At 36.7% G+C, this 17,015-nt stretch overlaps 1 protein-coding gene across 3 annotated transcripts in view; it reads left to right on the top strand.

The window, feature by feature from the left end:
* Positions 1-13,773, top strand: part of cep85l (centrosomal protein 85L) — a 67,297-nt gene extending 53,524 nt beyond the window's left edge. For all 3 annotated transcript variants that reach the window (XM_082148220.1, XM_082148219.1, XM_082148221.1), the window contains 9 exons: positions 3,438-3,555; positions 3,640-3,837; positions 4,654-4,806; positions 6,778-6,932; positions 7,235-7,352; positions 8,599-8,649; positions 8,841-8,948; positions 11,111-11,279; positions 11,868-13,773. In XM_082148220.1, coding sequence (XP_082004346.1) covers positions 3,438-3,555; positions 3,640-3,837; positions 4,654-4,806; positions 6,778-6,932; positions 7,235-7,352; positions 8,599-8,649; positions 8,841-8,948; positions 11,111-11,279; positions 11,868-12,031 — 1,234 coding nt within the window. In that variant the 3' untranslated portion in view covers positions 12,032-13,773. The remainder of the gene's footprint in view (positions 1-3,437; positions 3,556-3,639; positions 3,838-4,653; positions 4,807-6,777; positions 6,933-7,234; positions 7,353-8,598; positions 8,650-8,840; positions 8,949-11,110; positions 11,280-11,867) is intronic.
* The last annotated feature ends 3,242 nt before the right edge of the window (positions 13,774-17,015 follow it).

Genomic DNA, 17,015 nt, shown 5'->3' with positions numbered 1-17,015 from the left:
AATGTGGTGATTAATTAATGGCAAATTAATCACACATCCAATTTTGCTGAGAAATTACCCCCAAAAGGGGTAATTTCATTATTGTCATTATTGTGTGAAATGAGAAAAGTATCAAATAGACATTACAAAAAATATTAACTTATTGAAATCAGGGTTTAAATTGGGCCAGATCTTCGATTCAAGAATTAAAAAAATTAGCAAATTATTCCACTTATGCTTCGATAAAGCAACGCAATGATTATGGTGCAAGATGCTGCAAACACAATGATACATGATGTAACGGCAAAATATGTCCGTCTGATGCAACTAAAAAATTACTCAACCTTGCCAAGAAATGTCATGCAACTGCTGTCAAAACAAGACCTTTCCTGACCTCCCACGTAAACAAAGTAATGGATTCATCCATTTTTGTCTGTATATTTGTCATTAGCTCATGTTTCTGGGGAAGAGGCAGATGTTTCATTAATAGCATTTCATTAATTTAACACAACGTCAGCTGTGCTCAGGACTGTGACCCTGTAGTGACTGCTGTGACCTTGAGCCGGTTGTAATTATAGCATCATGCCGTCACCCATAGTGTTGCTTTGCTTTTAGGTTAGCTCTGACAGACGGAGCAGTGCCACACATGCCACAGAGCAGACGGCCACTGTTCAGTCTGCTGTTTCTGCTCACACACAAACACACCGCATATCCCTGCCAACAATTACACATGAGGAAACGAGCACGCTTTTAGCTGGGCATCACTCTTCTTTTTGTCAGGCTGCTAAATCCAGTTTTGCTGTCCATTTATATATCGCGCATTTACCATTTTGTTTACATTATTAAACTAGCTGTAAGCAGTGTTTTGGAACTTATGCCAGAATTAGTCACACATTATCTTTCCAAAACCCCACGCTATAGAAATAATCAGGAAAGAGAAAGCATCAGGATATCTCAATGTCAAAAGCAATCGAAGCAAAATAGACTTAACCAACGTCTGCTTAAGAGCTGAATATGGCATTAAATCTGAAGGATTTTTTTTAAAGAAACGCTTCCTGTTTCCCATACATACATTTGTGAGCATGAAAAAGTATTTAGTGGTAGAAATGATCTTCTGATTTGTTAAAAAAAAAAAAAGAAAAAAAAATTTGTTAAATATAAACACAGTAACACATTTTCACATGAAGACCCATTCATAGTACTATGTGAGAAAAATAGAGTGTGATATAAAAACACAATTAAATAATTCGATTTTTATGTTGCCATTGTACTGCACTGTGCATAGTTATTTCTTACAGTTATTATATAGTTACATATTACTTATAATTAATAGGGGTGTAACGATACACCAATGCCACGGTTCGGTTCATATCACGGTTTTGGAGCCACGGTTCGGTTCGGTTCGGTTCTGTTTGCTGTGGGGGCAGGGTTCATGGCAGGGCACCAGCAATAATAACGCTAGATTAACTTTAACTTTATTAACTGAACTTTATACAGTGGCTTCAGCCTTTCTTTAGAGCACTTAGCACACCTGAGTTAACTAAAATGAAATAAATGCCTCCACTGACTAGTCAGAAATAAACTGCACACCTGAGTAGGGTTGCCAACTTCAGAAAAGTAAAATGCGGGACAATCGTGGTTCTTTATAGGAAAACAAGGGACACTCAAAATATTTGTACTGCATCGCACAATGTACATCATTTCATTGTCTGCAGACAGTTAAGTATATGTTTAAAAGGTTATCAGACAAACACATTTGTATTGCTTAACCTATTTATGTACAATTTAATTCTAAAAATTATTGTAAAGTCATACAAACAAAATGTCACATTACAAACAAACCACCATTCAAAATAACAGCATTTATCTGAAATAGAAAGCTTTTTTAACATTATACATAGGCCTACAGTTCAAAAGTTTGAGGTTTGTAAGATAATTTTTTGGGGGAAAGAAATTAAAGAAAGTAATTGCCTACTTTTATTCAGCAAGGATGCATTACGTTAATCAAAAGTGACAGTAGCCTACATTTATAGTGTTACACAAGCTTTCTATTTCAAATAAATATCTTATGATCTTTACATTCTTCATAGAATCCTGGGGGGGAAAAAACAAACCAGTCTTAAACATTAATAATAATCAGAAATGTTTTGTGAGCATATTATTCCCTCAGGTAGATTACATGTTTTCTTGCGTGGCTGGATGTTGGACTCATGAACAATAATCACGTTGTTTGCATTCGCTAAAATTGATTTGCCGAAATCAAAACGTGGACAGTGAAAAGGAATTACCGTTAGCGCGAGACGAGTCCGGCTTGAAGCGGAAGCGACCAGACGGCAGAGGATTATGTTCGCAAAACAAACAATGATTTGTCTCAAAACGATGATTAAAAAATGCTGTGATATGTCATCATATTGGATGATGACAGGTGTCGGTGATTCGTGATCAGCACTGCTGCTGTTGCTGCTGTATCAGTCAGTGGTTGTGACCGGAGGGTCTTCAATCTCAATATGAGTTGCCATCCTGAAGTGCGTATGTAAACTCTCGAGCGTGATCGATCACCCAAATCACGTGACATGCACTTTATTTAGTAAATAATATTATAATAATATTTAGTAAAACTACAGCTCTTATTAGTTGTTAAAAGTGTACTCATTAATAACTATTTAATCAAATGTCAAGGAAGAAAAAAATAGTTTTGTGACAAAGTGATGTGAGAGTTGGGCCGGGGCAGCAGGGGGCGGGGCGCGTTCGGTTCGACATGAGAGTATCGCGGTTCGAACCGTGGCTGTTGTATCGCGGTTTGTCGGTTCGGTTTGAATATCGTTACACCCCTAATAATTAATCTCAGAATTAAAGTAATACTTTCACATTCATGTATTATTAGTATTATTAGTATGTAAAATATATATATATAATGTGGCTGAAAATATCGTGTGTGTGTGTGCGTGCGTGCGTGCGTGTGTGTTTATTATAGAAAAATTTGGCCACATAGTCTAGGTTTATCACAGAGACAGTTGTCATATTTCAGAACCCTGAATTCATTGATATCCGTCATGTTAAAAGGACATTTTTCAAAAAAAATTACTTACAGCACCTTTAATGGATAAAAAATAATGATGTTGCGATCAGTTGCCTGATTTTGCTGGTATTTTACTATGCTGAACTTGATTTAGGAATGTTTAACCACACACTCTCTTATTTTGCTCAAAGGCAGAAAATGTCCAAACCAAGCACAAGCACACTTTAAAGTGTCATTACAAGTGTAAAAACATTTCTTATGAAAGCAGTTGTGCCTCCCACATCACTGCGACTGCCTCCAGCAAGCATGTACTTCGCTCTCAAAAGGAATTTTTCAGCGTACTTGTTTTTAAAGTGCTCTGAAGCAGAGCTGTCCAACAGACTGTGAAACTAAGTAAACTAAGTGAATACTGAGTGTCTTACTGATTTGCGAATTCTAGGCAAAAGCAGCAAATCCTTCAGCTTCATGCCAGGATCAGGGAAAACGAGATAAGGGCGCAACAAGTCCTTCACAACCAGAGGGGGCGCTATGATGACTCGTATATGCTCAAGGCCAAGGTATGTCTCATTAAAATGAATTAAATGGGAGAAAATACTTTTATAATGGCAGTAAAAAAAAGTGCTTCTTTCCACCTTTTTTAGGATTCTCCATATGACAGTCCAGTATCCGGCCAGAGTCCAAAGTCTCAGCTGCCCGAGCGACTGAGCCCACTGTGCTGTGAGAACGGAGAGCTGGGGCGTAAATTAGCTGCGGCAGAGCTGGAGGTCATCCATCTCAACGAATTTCTCAAACAAAATACACAGAAATACACCGAAGACATCAAGAAACTGGAGGAGAAGGTTAGAACTTCTAATTCAAGATGTGAATGGTCCTAAAGGTCTGTGGTACCTGAATGTTTGAAAATTTTGGGTCTCATTCACTAATAATTGCTTGTATTACTTAGTATTTGTACAATCAGAAGAAAAAAACTATGTCTAATTCACAACACGACACGTGTATTCACACATAAATCTATTCTAATGTTAATGAATTTTCTGTTTTCTAAATGAGCGACTGGTTGTCCAAGGTTGGTCTTTTGCATTAAAGGTATAGCGGAGGATCTTTCCAAATTTTAGATAAGACCCGCCCTCTCCACTTTTTGAAAAGTTTGATTGATTCACCAGAATGATTGACAATTAGGAGGACCAATAGTTTAGACTACCCACCAGGAAGTAAAACATCCTCCGCTATACCTTTAAACACAGCTTTTTAAAACCAGATTACAGCCCTGTCATTAGCCAGCTGTGCATATGCGCATGTCCATCTTTAAACAGAGGAACCTCACAGCTCGAGTTATAACACAGCTTTTCTTACTTTTTCACTGTTTTTGATTAAATAAATGTAAGAGGAAATATCTCTAGATAAAATGTCATTTTCGAACGGCCATTCAGAATATGTGATTTGTTGCGTACGTGTGGTTTCAGTTGTTCCTACATTTTTGTGTGTTTACAATACATTTTTGTATGAAAGTTATTGGTGAATCATGATTTGTTTGTGAAAACGTTCGTACACAGATTTCACGCTCGAATTAGTGCGTACGCACACTTACTAAATAAGACCTATTGTTTCCCATGCCCTACTGAAGCTGAACAAAGTTGCTTTTTGCTTCCGATCAGATGAAAACACGTGACCGTTACATCAGCAGTCTGAAGAAGAAATGCCAGCGCGAACAGGAGCAGAATCTAGAGAAGCAGCAGCGCATCGAGACGCTGGAGAAGTACCTGGCAGACCTGCCCTCGCTGGACGAGGTCCAGACACAGGCTCAGCAGGTACGTGCCGTTCTCCGTCTTTATCGGAAAGTCCTAAACTGCAAAAACTAGTGATTGTGTTTTACATTCTCCAAAATCATTACCACTAGCGCTGGGTATTGACACAAATTTCACCATTTGATTCGATTTCGATTCACAAGCTTGCGATTTGATTCAATTCCAGTTTCGATTCAATTTGATTCGATATCGATTAATTGGGATACAGTACATGGGGAAAAAAATATCTCAGCTAATGCTGTAAACTGTACAGAAAAAAACCCAGTTGGTACATTACTATAATATTAAAGATTAAAATTAACTGATTTGTACAGGCTACTAACTTTTAAATTACACTTAAGGAAGTTTATATAATAATAATGTTATAATAACTTTTTAATGACATGTTTCTACTCGTTCTTTCTAAGTATAAACATTTAAATGGTGCCTGTATTTATTTAAACATACATTAAATATTGAAGACCAGGTTAGTAAAAATACAATAGATAACATATGCAGTATAGTGCATATATTTATCAAAATGATCCTCTCTAGAGTTAATTTTTCTAGCTGACTAATGAGTTTTTGGACATTGAATCACTTTTCTGAGTTAAATGTAACATTAGATGACCTTGTTTTTCAGGTTGTTCTTTTGATGTTTTTCTGCAGTTGAAACATTGATTGAGTGATTACAAACCTTCTGATGTTCATTCATGTTTATTTTGTGCTGTTACTAATAGTAAAGCAGAATAGATGATCAGTTCAGTTTTGTTCATTCATCAACAGACTAAAAGAGCCATTCTTGGTATTTAAGAATCAATATCGGTTCATCAAAATGAGAATCAAATCAAATCGAGAAATCATTATTTAACACAGCCTTAATTACTACTACTTTTTTCTGATTACAATTCCAACACCTCAGATGCCACCTTTTCCAAGTTGGTCACAAACTTATCCACAAACTTATGCCTCAAAAATCAAAAGTGTTCTTGGTTCAGTTAATGTGGGCATAATTAACGTCTCCTAAACCAACATAGCAGTGCCAGTGCCAGTCCCCATGGCGTTCTGCTAATAGATCAGCGCAAACAGCTGCTAATGAGACAGCAGGCACTCTTCATTATGTTTGGGAATAATCTTACTTGTGGTTTATTAAATCATTATTTTGTGCAGTTTACTTGTATGCACAACCGTAAGAGGATTAAAATTATCTGACAGTCCAAAAAAAAATGTTTGGAGTCATATTTTTCTTACCACTTTAGCACAGTTTGAGGCATCTGTCACTTTGAGCCAGACATTGACTGTGATATTGGATTAAATGCAATACAGTTGACTGAAAAAATCATTTTACTAATCAATATATTAGTCTTCTGTCTTTTAGTAAAAAATATCAGAATAAAAAAAGATTAATTTGTATAAGACAAACTCTTAGCAAAACTCTTGAATTAATATATTTTATTTTATTTTTAAAAGTTCTGGCCAGTATTACAGTAGATTTATCTGAGTGAAGTTATCAAAACTAAGAAATAACACAATTGAAAGAAAAAAATCTAATATAACATTAATTTATTATTTTATTATTTATGTTTCTTTCCCCACTGACAAATAGTTTTGTCTTGTTTTAAGCATAAATCTCACAAAATTTGTAAGGTTTATAAAACAAAAAGAATAAAAAAAAAGAAAAGCTTCTTGTCAGTTGGATAAGAAAAATAAACGCATAAACAAAATAAAATAATTAATAAATATTAAATTAATAATATTCTAATAATGCACTTGTGTCTTACAAAATGTTTGTTCTCAATTAAATTTACCTTGATTTAGTGATGGTACATATTTACAAACTGGAAAGCAAGACAAAAATAATGATTACATCCAAAATAAAATTGCACGAACCATGTGCAGAATAAACATTACAAAACAATGTTTATAAAGGTGTGTAGAGTGTTCAAGCATTGATGTGCAGTAGCATTACTGTATTCATCTCCGTCCGTTACTCAGTTGCAGGAAGTGCAGGGGAAGAAGCAGGCGTTGGAGGACACCGTAGCCCATCTGGAGAAAACCCTGGAGGAGAACCGAGCCCTGCTGCCGGAGAAAGACGCCCTCATCGAGACCCAATCCAAGCGGGAGAAAGAGCTTGTGGCTGCTGTTCAAAGGTACTGCACTTATTCGCTCGCTCTATTGAGACGACCTCACAGCCAGAAGCATTGCTTTTGATTTGGTTTCTTTCTGAAAGCCACTTTTTATATACAGAGTGCTCAATCCTTGTTAAGTGAGCTGAAGATCAAAGCGCTATGTACTCTTATTAAAACATGTAAACATGGGGATGAAATCAGGCCAATCATCAACTTGGAAAGGCCACAGCAGCGTTGATATATAAGGAGCTGTCGAGATTTCTCTCTGCCTTATTTGGTTTTACAAACTGAATGATAGAGTACTGTAACACATCTTGTTGTAGCCTACAAGAGAAGGTGGAGAAGTGTTTAGAGGATGGAGTACGGCTGCCCATGCTGGACCTGAAGCAGCTGGAGAAGGAAAACACTCGGCTACTAGAACAACAGAGCCAGAACAGCCTGGTACTGATCTCCCATGATGCACCTAATGACACTTACCAGTACAGTTTCCATCATTCCTTTTATGCCCAGATTTCTCTATAATACATTATACTATAAATCTATAAGACAAAACATGTAGGTATAAAGAGACAGTGTATATATATAAGAATTTATGTTCTCTTATTATTTAAAACCTAGTGAGCTGCCTACCTTGACACCACTTGGCATCATATGCGCATTCTCACATATGATGCCCAAAAATGCTGTCTAGATTACATTCAACCGTTCAAACATACTAGTCAAAGCTACCTATTTCAAGTTATCAATACTAAGAAATAACCAAACCAATGGAAATGACCAGGGCTTGACGTTAACACCCTCCAACCCACCAAATGCGGGTGGATTTCAGCAGTGGCGTGTAACAAAGTCACTCCTACTAGCCAATTTGGCAGGTAAATTATATATATATAATATATACATTTTTCAATTGTAGACTTAAATAAGTGCAATGTAGTATTGTCAAAAATATAGCTTTTTTGATACATATCGATACTGAAATATCTGAAACACTTCCAATACTCATTTCCCGCAGAATAGATACACAATACCAGCTTCGCTTTCTCACTTTGTCATCTCTCTGACAGCGAGTTGACACACAAACCTGCCTCCCCTCACTCACTCATTTCATTTGCTCCGGATGAATATTGTCTTGAATATCGGCGTGGGATTGCGCGTATTGCGCATCATTTTACTTATTCCTGCAGATTTTGTGCTCACACCCAAAGTGCGGACACACGACGTGCTTAAACAGTCAAATACACACAAAATAATGTAAAAATGCCATTGGTCATGTGTGTCAGTATAATGGATCCGTGCGTCAGGTCTTAAAGTGACAGCAGCCTAATATACCTGTTGCCAAATTATGAGAAAATGTTAAAAATATCTATATGGCAGTGTTTCCCCATGGTATCGATGTGAAAATGCTTAGTGGCTAATAACTTTGGAAAACCACTAACCACAGTGGCTGCTGAGCAAAAAAGTTAATGTTAAGCCCTGGAAGTGTCCAAAAATTGTTGAATAAATCCAAAACTAAGTTTTATTTTATTTCATGTAAGTAGTCACTTTTTGTCTTGGGATGCTTTTTAAACAGTATTGAATGCCTCCACCGGTATGTTGGATCCTCGTTAGCTGCTTTTCCTTCTCTGTGCATTCAAATTATACAAATTTCACATTTGTGTAATTTGCCATTTCTTGGTTTTTGTTTCAGTTGATCGACAATCAGAAGGAGCAAATTGACAAGCTCACTCTGGAGATGTCGGTAAGATGTCATTTTCTACCTTTTGTTCTGAAAGCTTTAGGACAATAATCCTGGTTTGCATTGTTATCTCTTATTCTTGGAAGGATGATGGGACGGTGTCTTGCATGTTGATGCTTATGTTGAATAGTGTAATCAAAGCAGGCTTGTTTAGAATGCACATCATATAAGCGCTGTCTTTCGTCCTCTTTCAGGCCCTGGAAAAGAAGTTGCAGAGGGAGAGGGGGATCACGCAGGAACTCCGCAAACAGCTCTTGGAACGCGAGGAGGAACTTGAAACGCTCTCCACAACTCTTCAGCAGGTACGGCACTCCAAACCACCCACAAAGGGACTCTAAAGTGCTGCTAAGACTTTTTCATCCTAAACGATACAGATGAGCCCTGTGGCGGAAGTTAGAAGCTTGATTGAAGGCTCATTTTTGTGTCATTAAATTCTCTGTCCTGCTTTTCGTGGCAGTCGAGTCATGAATAACCCAACTGGCCCTCAGCGCACTATTAGAATTCAGGACGTCATTTTTCACTGAGCCGTCTCAAGGTGAGGGAGAACAGGAAGTTTCACCGAGCCGCAGTCATGCGTGATCCACACAGACTTTCACAGAGACGACAGTGGAGCCGAGCACAGAGACCGTACATCATACAGAACTGCAACAGCGACACACCAGATTATTAGCATGGATTCTCTGACTTGGTTTCTTGTGCGAGACCCACTAGAAATGACCAAGTATAACAGATCCCATGTAAAGGATGACTGCATATATTCTTACACAGTGGACAGTAATTTGGTTCCCTCACAATGTAGTTCCCTATCATTTGAAATCACAGTTCCTTGAAAGTTAAACAAAAAGTGTGTCCTTTCCAAGCAACTGTTACGTAAAAGTTGCTTTACTCTATATTTGTTACATTTTAGCGAAGAGTTCTTTTTTGCATTAAAGCAAATCTGCATTAACAGATGTTTTGCTGTCGTTCAGGTACGCTACTGTTAAAAAGTGCGGGCGGTAAGATTATTCTCACCAAGGCTGCACTTATTTGCTCAAAAATATTGTGAAATATTATTATAATGTACATAACGTTTTCTGTTTTAATATATTTTATTTTAATATATTCAAGAAACATTTCTTAATATTATCAATAGTGACTATTGTTGTGCTGCTTAAATATTTGTGGAAACTGAAACATTTTTTTTAGGGTTCTTTGATGAATAGAGATTTTTTTTTTTTGAAATAGAAATCATTTGGAACATTATACATTTAATTACTGTCACTTTTGATCAATTTAACGCGCTCTTGATTAATAAAAGTTTAAAAAATATATTTCTTTATAATTGAACAGTAGTGTAGGTACTCAGTTTGTGATTTCAGATGTAGCTTTTTTTTATTATTTTTTTTATTTGTGTGTGCAGTTTTGTTGTGGCTCATTAATAGGCCTTTACTGTGTGTCCAGTTTTTTCATATCATTTTTTTTGTGTGGAAATTCTAGAAGCTCGGACACTATAATTAGTTGCAAACATATACTAAACGTCGAGTAACAATATTAGCTATGTGAAATTACATGCAAAGCTGATTGATTATTATTATTTCATAAAATCCACGTGTGTAAAAGTGCATCCTCTATGAAGTCCTCTTCCTCTTTTTAATAGTCCTAATCAGGGTTATTATTACAACTGAAACTAAAACTAAAACCATAAAAAAAATTATACTTAAAAAACAACAACATTTCAATTAGTTTCTATAGCTATAGTTCTATAGTTATAACTCTATAGACATATAAAATAAATAAAAAAGTACAATAACAAAACCACTAAAATTACTAAACCTTTAACTAAGATTAAAATGAAAATTGAAAATATGACCATAAAATCTAATAAAATATGAATAAAAACTGTAATAATAGCTCAGTGGTACTAAAATAACACTGGTCCTACTGAACAATGTACAGAACGTTTCTCTTCAGGTTAGACGAGTTCCCTCCTGATAAGCAGATTTTATCCCACTGTCCCCAATAGGTCATGGCATCATTTCTCCTCCACTCTTGCTATTGTCCCGCTGTGTAAATGCCAGAAATTTTACCTCCCACTGTTCGATTTGGCTAGTTTTCACAAACAGTTGCTTGTGATTTCGTTCTTGTGCTCTGAGAAATAAGAATGTGCTCCGCTGGTAATCTGTATCAGGACTCGCACAATTGTTAAGCTTAGTCATCAACTTTACTGTCCAAAACTCTGAAAGTTCTTCCCACACTACGAAGGACGAGCGTAAAATGCTGAAATAACACTTCTTTGTGTCCGTAATAGCATTTGAAGGTGAAAATAGCGATTCTCTCAAAGCCCCAGTGGCGAACGTGACGAGCCAGGGCTTCGTTGTACTTCCATAATTTAAAATGAAAGTCCCTTTAAAGGCTCTGTCCTGATTCCCCCTGCTGTGTGACACGGGGAGGAGTGTGTAAAGCCTTTGTGTTTTTATCTCCACAGAATGGAAGGCGGGCAGACGAGGAGACCCCCGGGCCGTGTCTGAAGGAGGCCGGGCCCCTGTTGAAGGAGATGTCCCTGTGTCTGCTGGATCTTAAGGGCCTGTGCAGTGTCCTCACACAGAGAGCTCAAGGCAAAGAGCCCAACCTGGCCCTGCTGCTCGGCATCAAATGTAAATACTTATTCAGAACATATAAAACTCTTACAGTTCTCTTTAATATTTTGTATTCATTTGCATTGAGGAATCCAGCATAAGCCTGTTTGATTTTAAATTAGATATTAAGGTATTCAATTTGTGTGCATCTCTAGTCAGTCACCTTTAGCATTTTTAATTTTAATTTCATATTCGTTCTTGCTTCTTATTTAAATTCAATATTTAAAATAAAAAATAGAACACTCAAATCAAGCGTTTTGAATGCTAAAAGTGCATCATTTTAAGATTTACTAAAGAGTGTTATTAAATTAATAGTGTTTTTAAAGTTTAGGGTCAGTGTTTTTTTTTTTTTTTTTTTTTATTAATACTTTAATTCAGCAAAAATGCATTAACTTGATCAGAAGGGACAGTAAAGACATAAAAAACATAAATATGTTGCAAAAGATTTGTATTTCAAATAAATGTTCTTTTCTGTTCATCAAAGAATCCTGAAAAAAATCATTACGAATAAATACACAGTCAAATGATGTTGCGTTATTTCTAATATAGCACCGAATAAAGTTCCCACAGCCAATAGACTGATTATTCCCGACTGTTTTTCCCCAGCTATGGGCTGCTCGGCGGAGGAGAGCGAGAAGCCACTGATGGAGGACGGTTTGCGGGTCAAGCTGGTGGAGGTGTGCCAGCTGAGGAAAGACATTGACGAGCTGCGGACGGTCATCTCGGACCGGTACGCACAGGACATGGGTGAGAACTGTGTGACTCAATGACACCCGACTCTCCAGAGGCTTCCATCTCGACACAGTGCTTGTAAAGGGAGAATAAAGTCATCCTGATAGAAACAAACAAGGTCTTTCTGACTACTAAAGGTTGGACCAAGCTGTGAATCCAGTTTACAAGGATGTCTTTACATGACGTTTGTTACTTTTTTGTTTTCTTGTGGACATTGAATCTTCAAGGAGTTTGAATGAATGTTGTGTGTTTTTAATATATTTATTGAGACTGTTGGAGGCCTTGCTGGTCCTGTCAGTCGTCTTTGAGGGAAAGTAGAGCAAGTGGTGTCCTAAAGTGCCTTGTGTTCCTGTTTCTGTACCTCCAAACTTCATGAAGTCAGTCATTTTTACCCAAAGAAGCTGGTCCATCCTCTCTCCCCTTCAGCTACAGGTCGCAGGTCGACATTCAGGATCCTCGATCCTCACCCCGAACTGAAGGATCCTGCATCTCATCTGAAGGACATTTGCGCTTCCATAAAAAACTAGCGTAAATGTTTCGTTTAAAAATAAAAGATCGCAAAGGAATCCAGGTTAATCTATTCAGGACACCGTTTAACTTTTTAATTAGCATAAAATATGAGCTGCTTTTTTAACGCTGTGGCACAGTTCAGTTCAGAACAAGTTGCACATGTTGAGTTCCAAAGTCAGGAAACAGGAAACAGAATGTTCTGCAGATTATACACTTCCTGTGACCTCCTGACAGTTTATATACTCCAGATAATACATATTAGTCCTTGTTACAATTAGGAATATGGATGAAATCAATGCAAAAACTTGTTCACTCAGGTATTTTTAGAGTTTTCTTTCAATCGTTGTGGTTCTGAATCGTTTCAGAAGAGATATGACTCTTTAAGTGTAAGTTCATTTTGACCCCAAGCTGAATTTTTTTTATAGTTGATCATGTAAAGTCCAGAGATGCGGTCATGTCAACCTCTGCACACTTATTTGCATCAAGGTGATGAATGTTTGAAATATTTACAGTACAAATGTCAATTACCTGCTCATGTATTGTGACTAATCTCATCGTATTTAAACGTATATTAAGCATGTTTAGAATTTCAAATGGAGGTTTTGTCAATATGTGCTCATAATATCTTGTGCATGTGCATAGCGTTAGAATTAGTTTTCTTTTTATGTAAAGGAATTGATTAGCTAAATATTACAAGTATACTGTGCTATGCAACCTCACATTAACCAGCATTTATTATTACACATTTCTGCAGATATTTAATATTGTTCTGTGCCTTTTAGAATCTATGCAGCTGAACGACAGTAATCGAAGGGTATTTTCCATAACTGGCAGAGACAGAGTTTCCTCTGAGAACTTTATTTCATAAAGCTAAGCCATATTCACAAGCAATGCATATTTATTCTCAGGCAAAGAGATGTTAATAACCTGATGGAGAATGAATGTGGTGCTCTTCATTGTGCATTACAGGACAGTGTGATATCTGATAGCATGCTGAATTATGTGTGTATATATATATGAGAATATAAAAGCAATGTGCATTGATTGACATGACCGACTCGCTGTGCACTGAAAGCCACTGGTTGGCTCGAAAGTATGTTTGAACTTCACATCAGTCTTTTAAATCTTAAGCTTTTAATTTTCCAGCTAGATTTTACAAAAGCCAAAGGTCTATTTATGTACTTTTTTCCTCAAAAGTATTAACTATTTTTCCATTTTGTAAAATGCTTTTCATTTGTACAAATGTTAAATAAAGTATTTTTCTACATTGGTTGGTTTGTTTTTGATAATACGTCTACGGTGAAAATGTGGATCATGCAGTCAAAGAAAAGTTTGAAAGATGGGCATGAACGCTGTCGACTCTTCCGACAGTTTAAAGTGTGTCTGAGATAAACGCCTTGTCCTGATTCAGTATCTGCGGTCAGATAAGATGCTGTCAGGCTGGATGCCAGTCTCATTCTAACGTTATTTTACGAAATAAAAAGTCTCATCTTAGAAAAGTGAACTTTCCTGTCCTGTCAGACATTACACTGTGCTCAGAGGCGCATGCTGTATATCACTTAACTATCATTTACCAGCCTGCAACATCGTAGTTACATTTTAAATCAGTAAGTCATGAAATAAAAGTGAATCACCAAATAAAATAAAGTATCTGGTATGCCGTGTGTTTGCTGGGAAGGATTTGCATGCTGGGGCCTGTTTCAGAAAGGAGGTTAAGTGAAAACTCTGAGTATGTTAACCCTGAAATGAGGGAAACTCTGGGTTTTCTGTTTCAGAATGGGAGGTATGTCAAACCTGAGAAAGCAGAGTAAGTCAAGCCCGTTTCTAAAAGAGAGGTAACTTATACTCAGAGTCAGTTACCATGGTAACTTACTCTGTGAACCTAACCTGGTCAGGAGCAGGTTTTCTTTGGTAAACCCAGAGTTTCTTTCGGTCTCCTCCCCTTTTTTAATGAGGAAGCGGTGTTTAAACACCTCATTCATTCTTTCAGTACATTTTTATTAATAAAATTAATCTTTTATTAATAAATAAAATATTGCTATTTTTACTGCTTTACTAGATGAAGTCTATATAACTCCTTAACTGGCAACTGAAAATACAGTAGTAGATTAGAGTTACATAATGTAGTTCTAAACAAATTCTACAGAATTAAACACTGGCATTTACTGGAAATCACTGAACTGTGTTCGTGTGTGCACCAGAAGCTGATGGACCGTCCTCCTGCTGTTCTTCCACACTCTGGGGGAGAGATAAGACTACCCATTTATACTTAGATTTAATCTTAGATTCTATAGGCTACTCCACATAAAAATGTGAAATAATGTGTAGATTGTTTGATGTGTAGACACATATTACCTCTGTAGGCCTCTAAAATAGCCTATATAAAAAATAACACACATGTAAACCTCTACATTTTATGAAGGCCCTTGGATCTTCAGGAGTGATTGGCTCTGATTAAGTCCCTCCAGGAATTCCCTCAGCCAAAAATGCTGCTGCGCTGCTAGACATTGGATGCTATTTAGTTATTTAATATGTCAAATGTAAAGTCAGGTAGCCTACACCCATGATATGCTCAAGCCTTACTTGATTTGAATTATGTTTTTATATTTAATTTTCAGCTGCTGCCATGTTCTTTTAATGCCTGCAGGATTGCCCCTACATGAAAATTTTAATTAGGTTGCATAACATACTGTTCTTCCAGTTTCACCTCTGATATTATAACAGTTGGGTAAGTTACTTATATTACTAACTACAAATGACATCTTCAACAATGTAATTAGATTATTGTAATAATGACTATCTTTAGAAAGCATTGGTCTACTTATTACTAAATCCCATATCAACCTCAACCATTTGAACAATACAAGGAGAGACAAGAAACTGCAGTTTTAATGCTTTCAAATAAACAATATACAATTGCATGAATTATTCTTGAATTGACCAAAGTGTGTAGAGGGAGAAGGTTACATTAAAAATATAGCTTTTAAAAATGTATGTTAAATATGCAGAATTGTTCTATAGTCTAATGCAATTACATCAGATTTTACTTTAAATTACAGAATAATTAAGAGTAATCCCTTTAATTAAATTACAGTATTAATGTTCTAATACTGTAAAATTACAGTAATAATGTTCGTACTGGTGAGAAATATGAAGACCTCTTTTTGTCTGGCGCTGTTGCCATGGTGACTTATAATATCTGTGCTCCATTGATAATGGCTTTTTATAGATGTGGTGCACGCGCTTAACTCAGAATAGGTCAACAAGTTGATTGAACTAACTAATTTCAGCTGTTCTGTAACCCCCATCTCAGGGTAAGTCAACTCAGAGTTCAAGTTTTAACTCAAGAGTTGGTTGAACCTCCTTTCTGAAACAGGCCCCAGGTTGCATGTTTATTCTAATCATCAGGATCAGTGCCCATGTGTTTTAGTAAGTTCATGTAAGTATTGCGTATTCAACATGGTCACTGTTGTTTCCATAACCCCAAAATGCCACTATTTTGACTGTTATTTATTATTGAATAACTGTTGGCTCATACCAACTTAATTGTATTAACAAAAACTAGTGCTAGTTTTAGGACTGGGAACCACTGATGTAGACATTTTATTAAACGCAAGTGGACACCTCAACTATTGAAAGAGCCAAAGTACTGTAAGTGCATTTTTAAACAAATCTATAAGGGAAAGCGTATATATTTCAGGTGCTGTGACTGGCCACCACAGATTATGGCATAGTGATCAACATTTTCAATTAAAGGAGAACTCCGGTCAATTTTAACATTGAGCTAATTTTTTTGTAAATTTGGAGTGCTGTCAGTACAGAGAACAACGACAAAAAAAATCGGTGTTGCCTACACCGTGTTATCCTCTTTTTAAAATTTGCACCCTGTTGACTTCAATGGGGCAAGTTTTAAATCTGCTTTTAGCCTCTTAACATCCTTGAGGTGTCATTACAAGTGCACAGCCATTGTGAGTGATTCCTTCAGAGTGAACACGGTGAATCTGACTGCAGTAGATGTGAAAGATATGAATAAAAATTAAGTTAATTCAGCCAGCGCACATACCTGTATTTACGACTGTTTTCGGTCGAAGTCCACAGTAGTCGATTGTCGAGTTCACACGCGTGATCATAGATACTAAACCTATGCGCGTGAACTCAACAATCGACTACTGTGGACTTCGACCGAAAACAGGAAGAGAATACTGTGGACTTCGACCGAAAACAGGAAGAGAATACAGGTATGTGCGCTGGCTGAATTAACTTCATTTTTATTCATATCTTTCACATCTACTGCAGTCAGATTCACCGTGTTCACTCTGAAGGAATCGTTCACAATGGCTGGGCACTTGTAATGACACATCAAGGATGTTAAGAGGCTAAAAGCAGGTTTAAAACTTGCCCCATTGAAGTCAACAGGGTGCAAATTTTAAAAAGAGGATAACACGGTGTAGGCAACACCGATTTTTGTCGTTCTCTGTACTGACAGCACTCCAAATTTACAAAAAAAATGAG

This window comes from Leuciscus leuciscus (assembly GCF_965113295.1).
Source record: "Leuciscus leuciscus genome assembly, chromosome: 19".
Lineage (NCBI taxonomy): Eukaryota > Metazoa > Chordata > Actinopteri > Cypriniformes > Leuciscidae > Leuciscus > Leuciscus leuciscus.
Note: the sequence above shows the minus strand (reverse complement) of the source record. Positions and strands in the feature narration are given on the sequence as shown.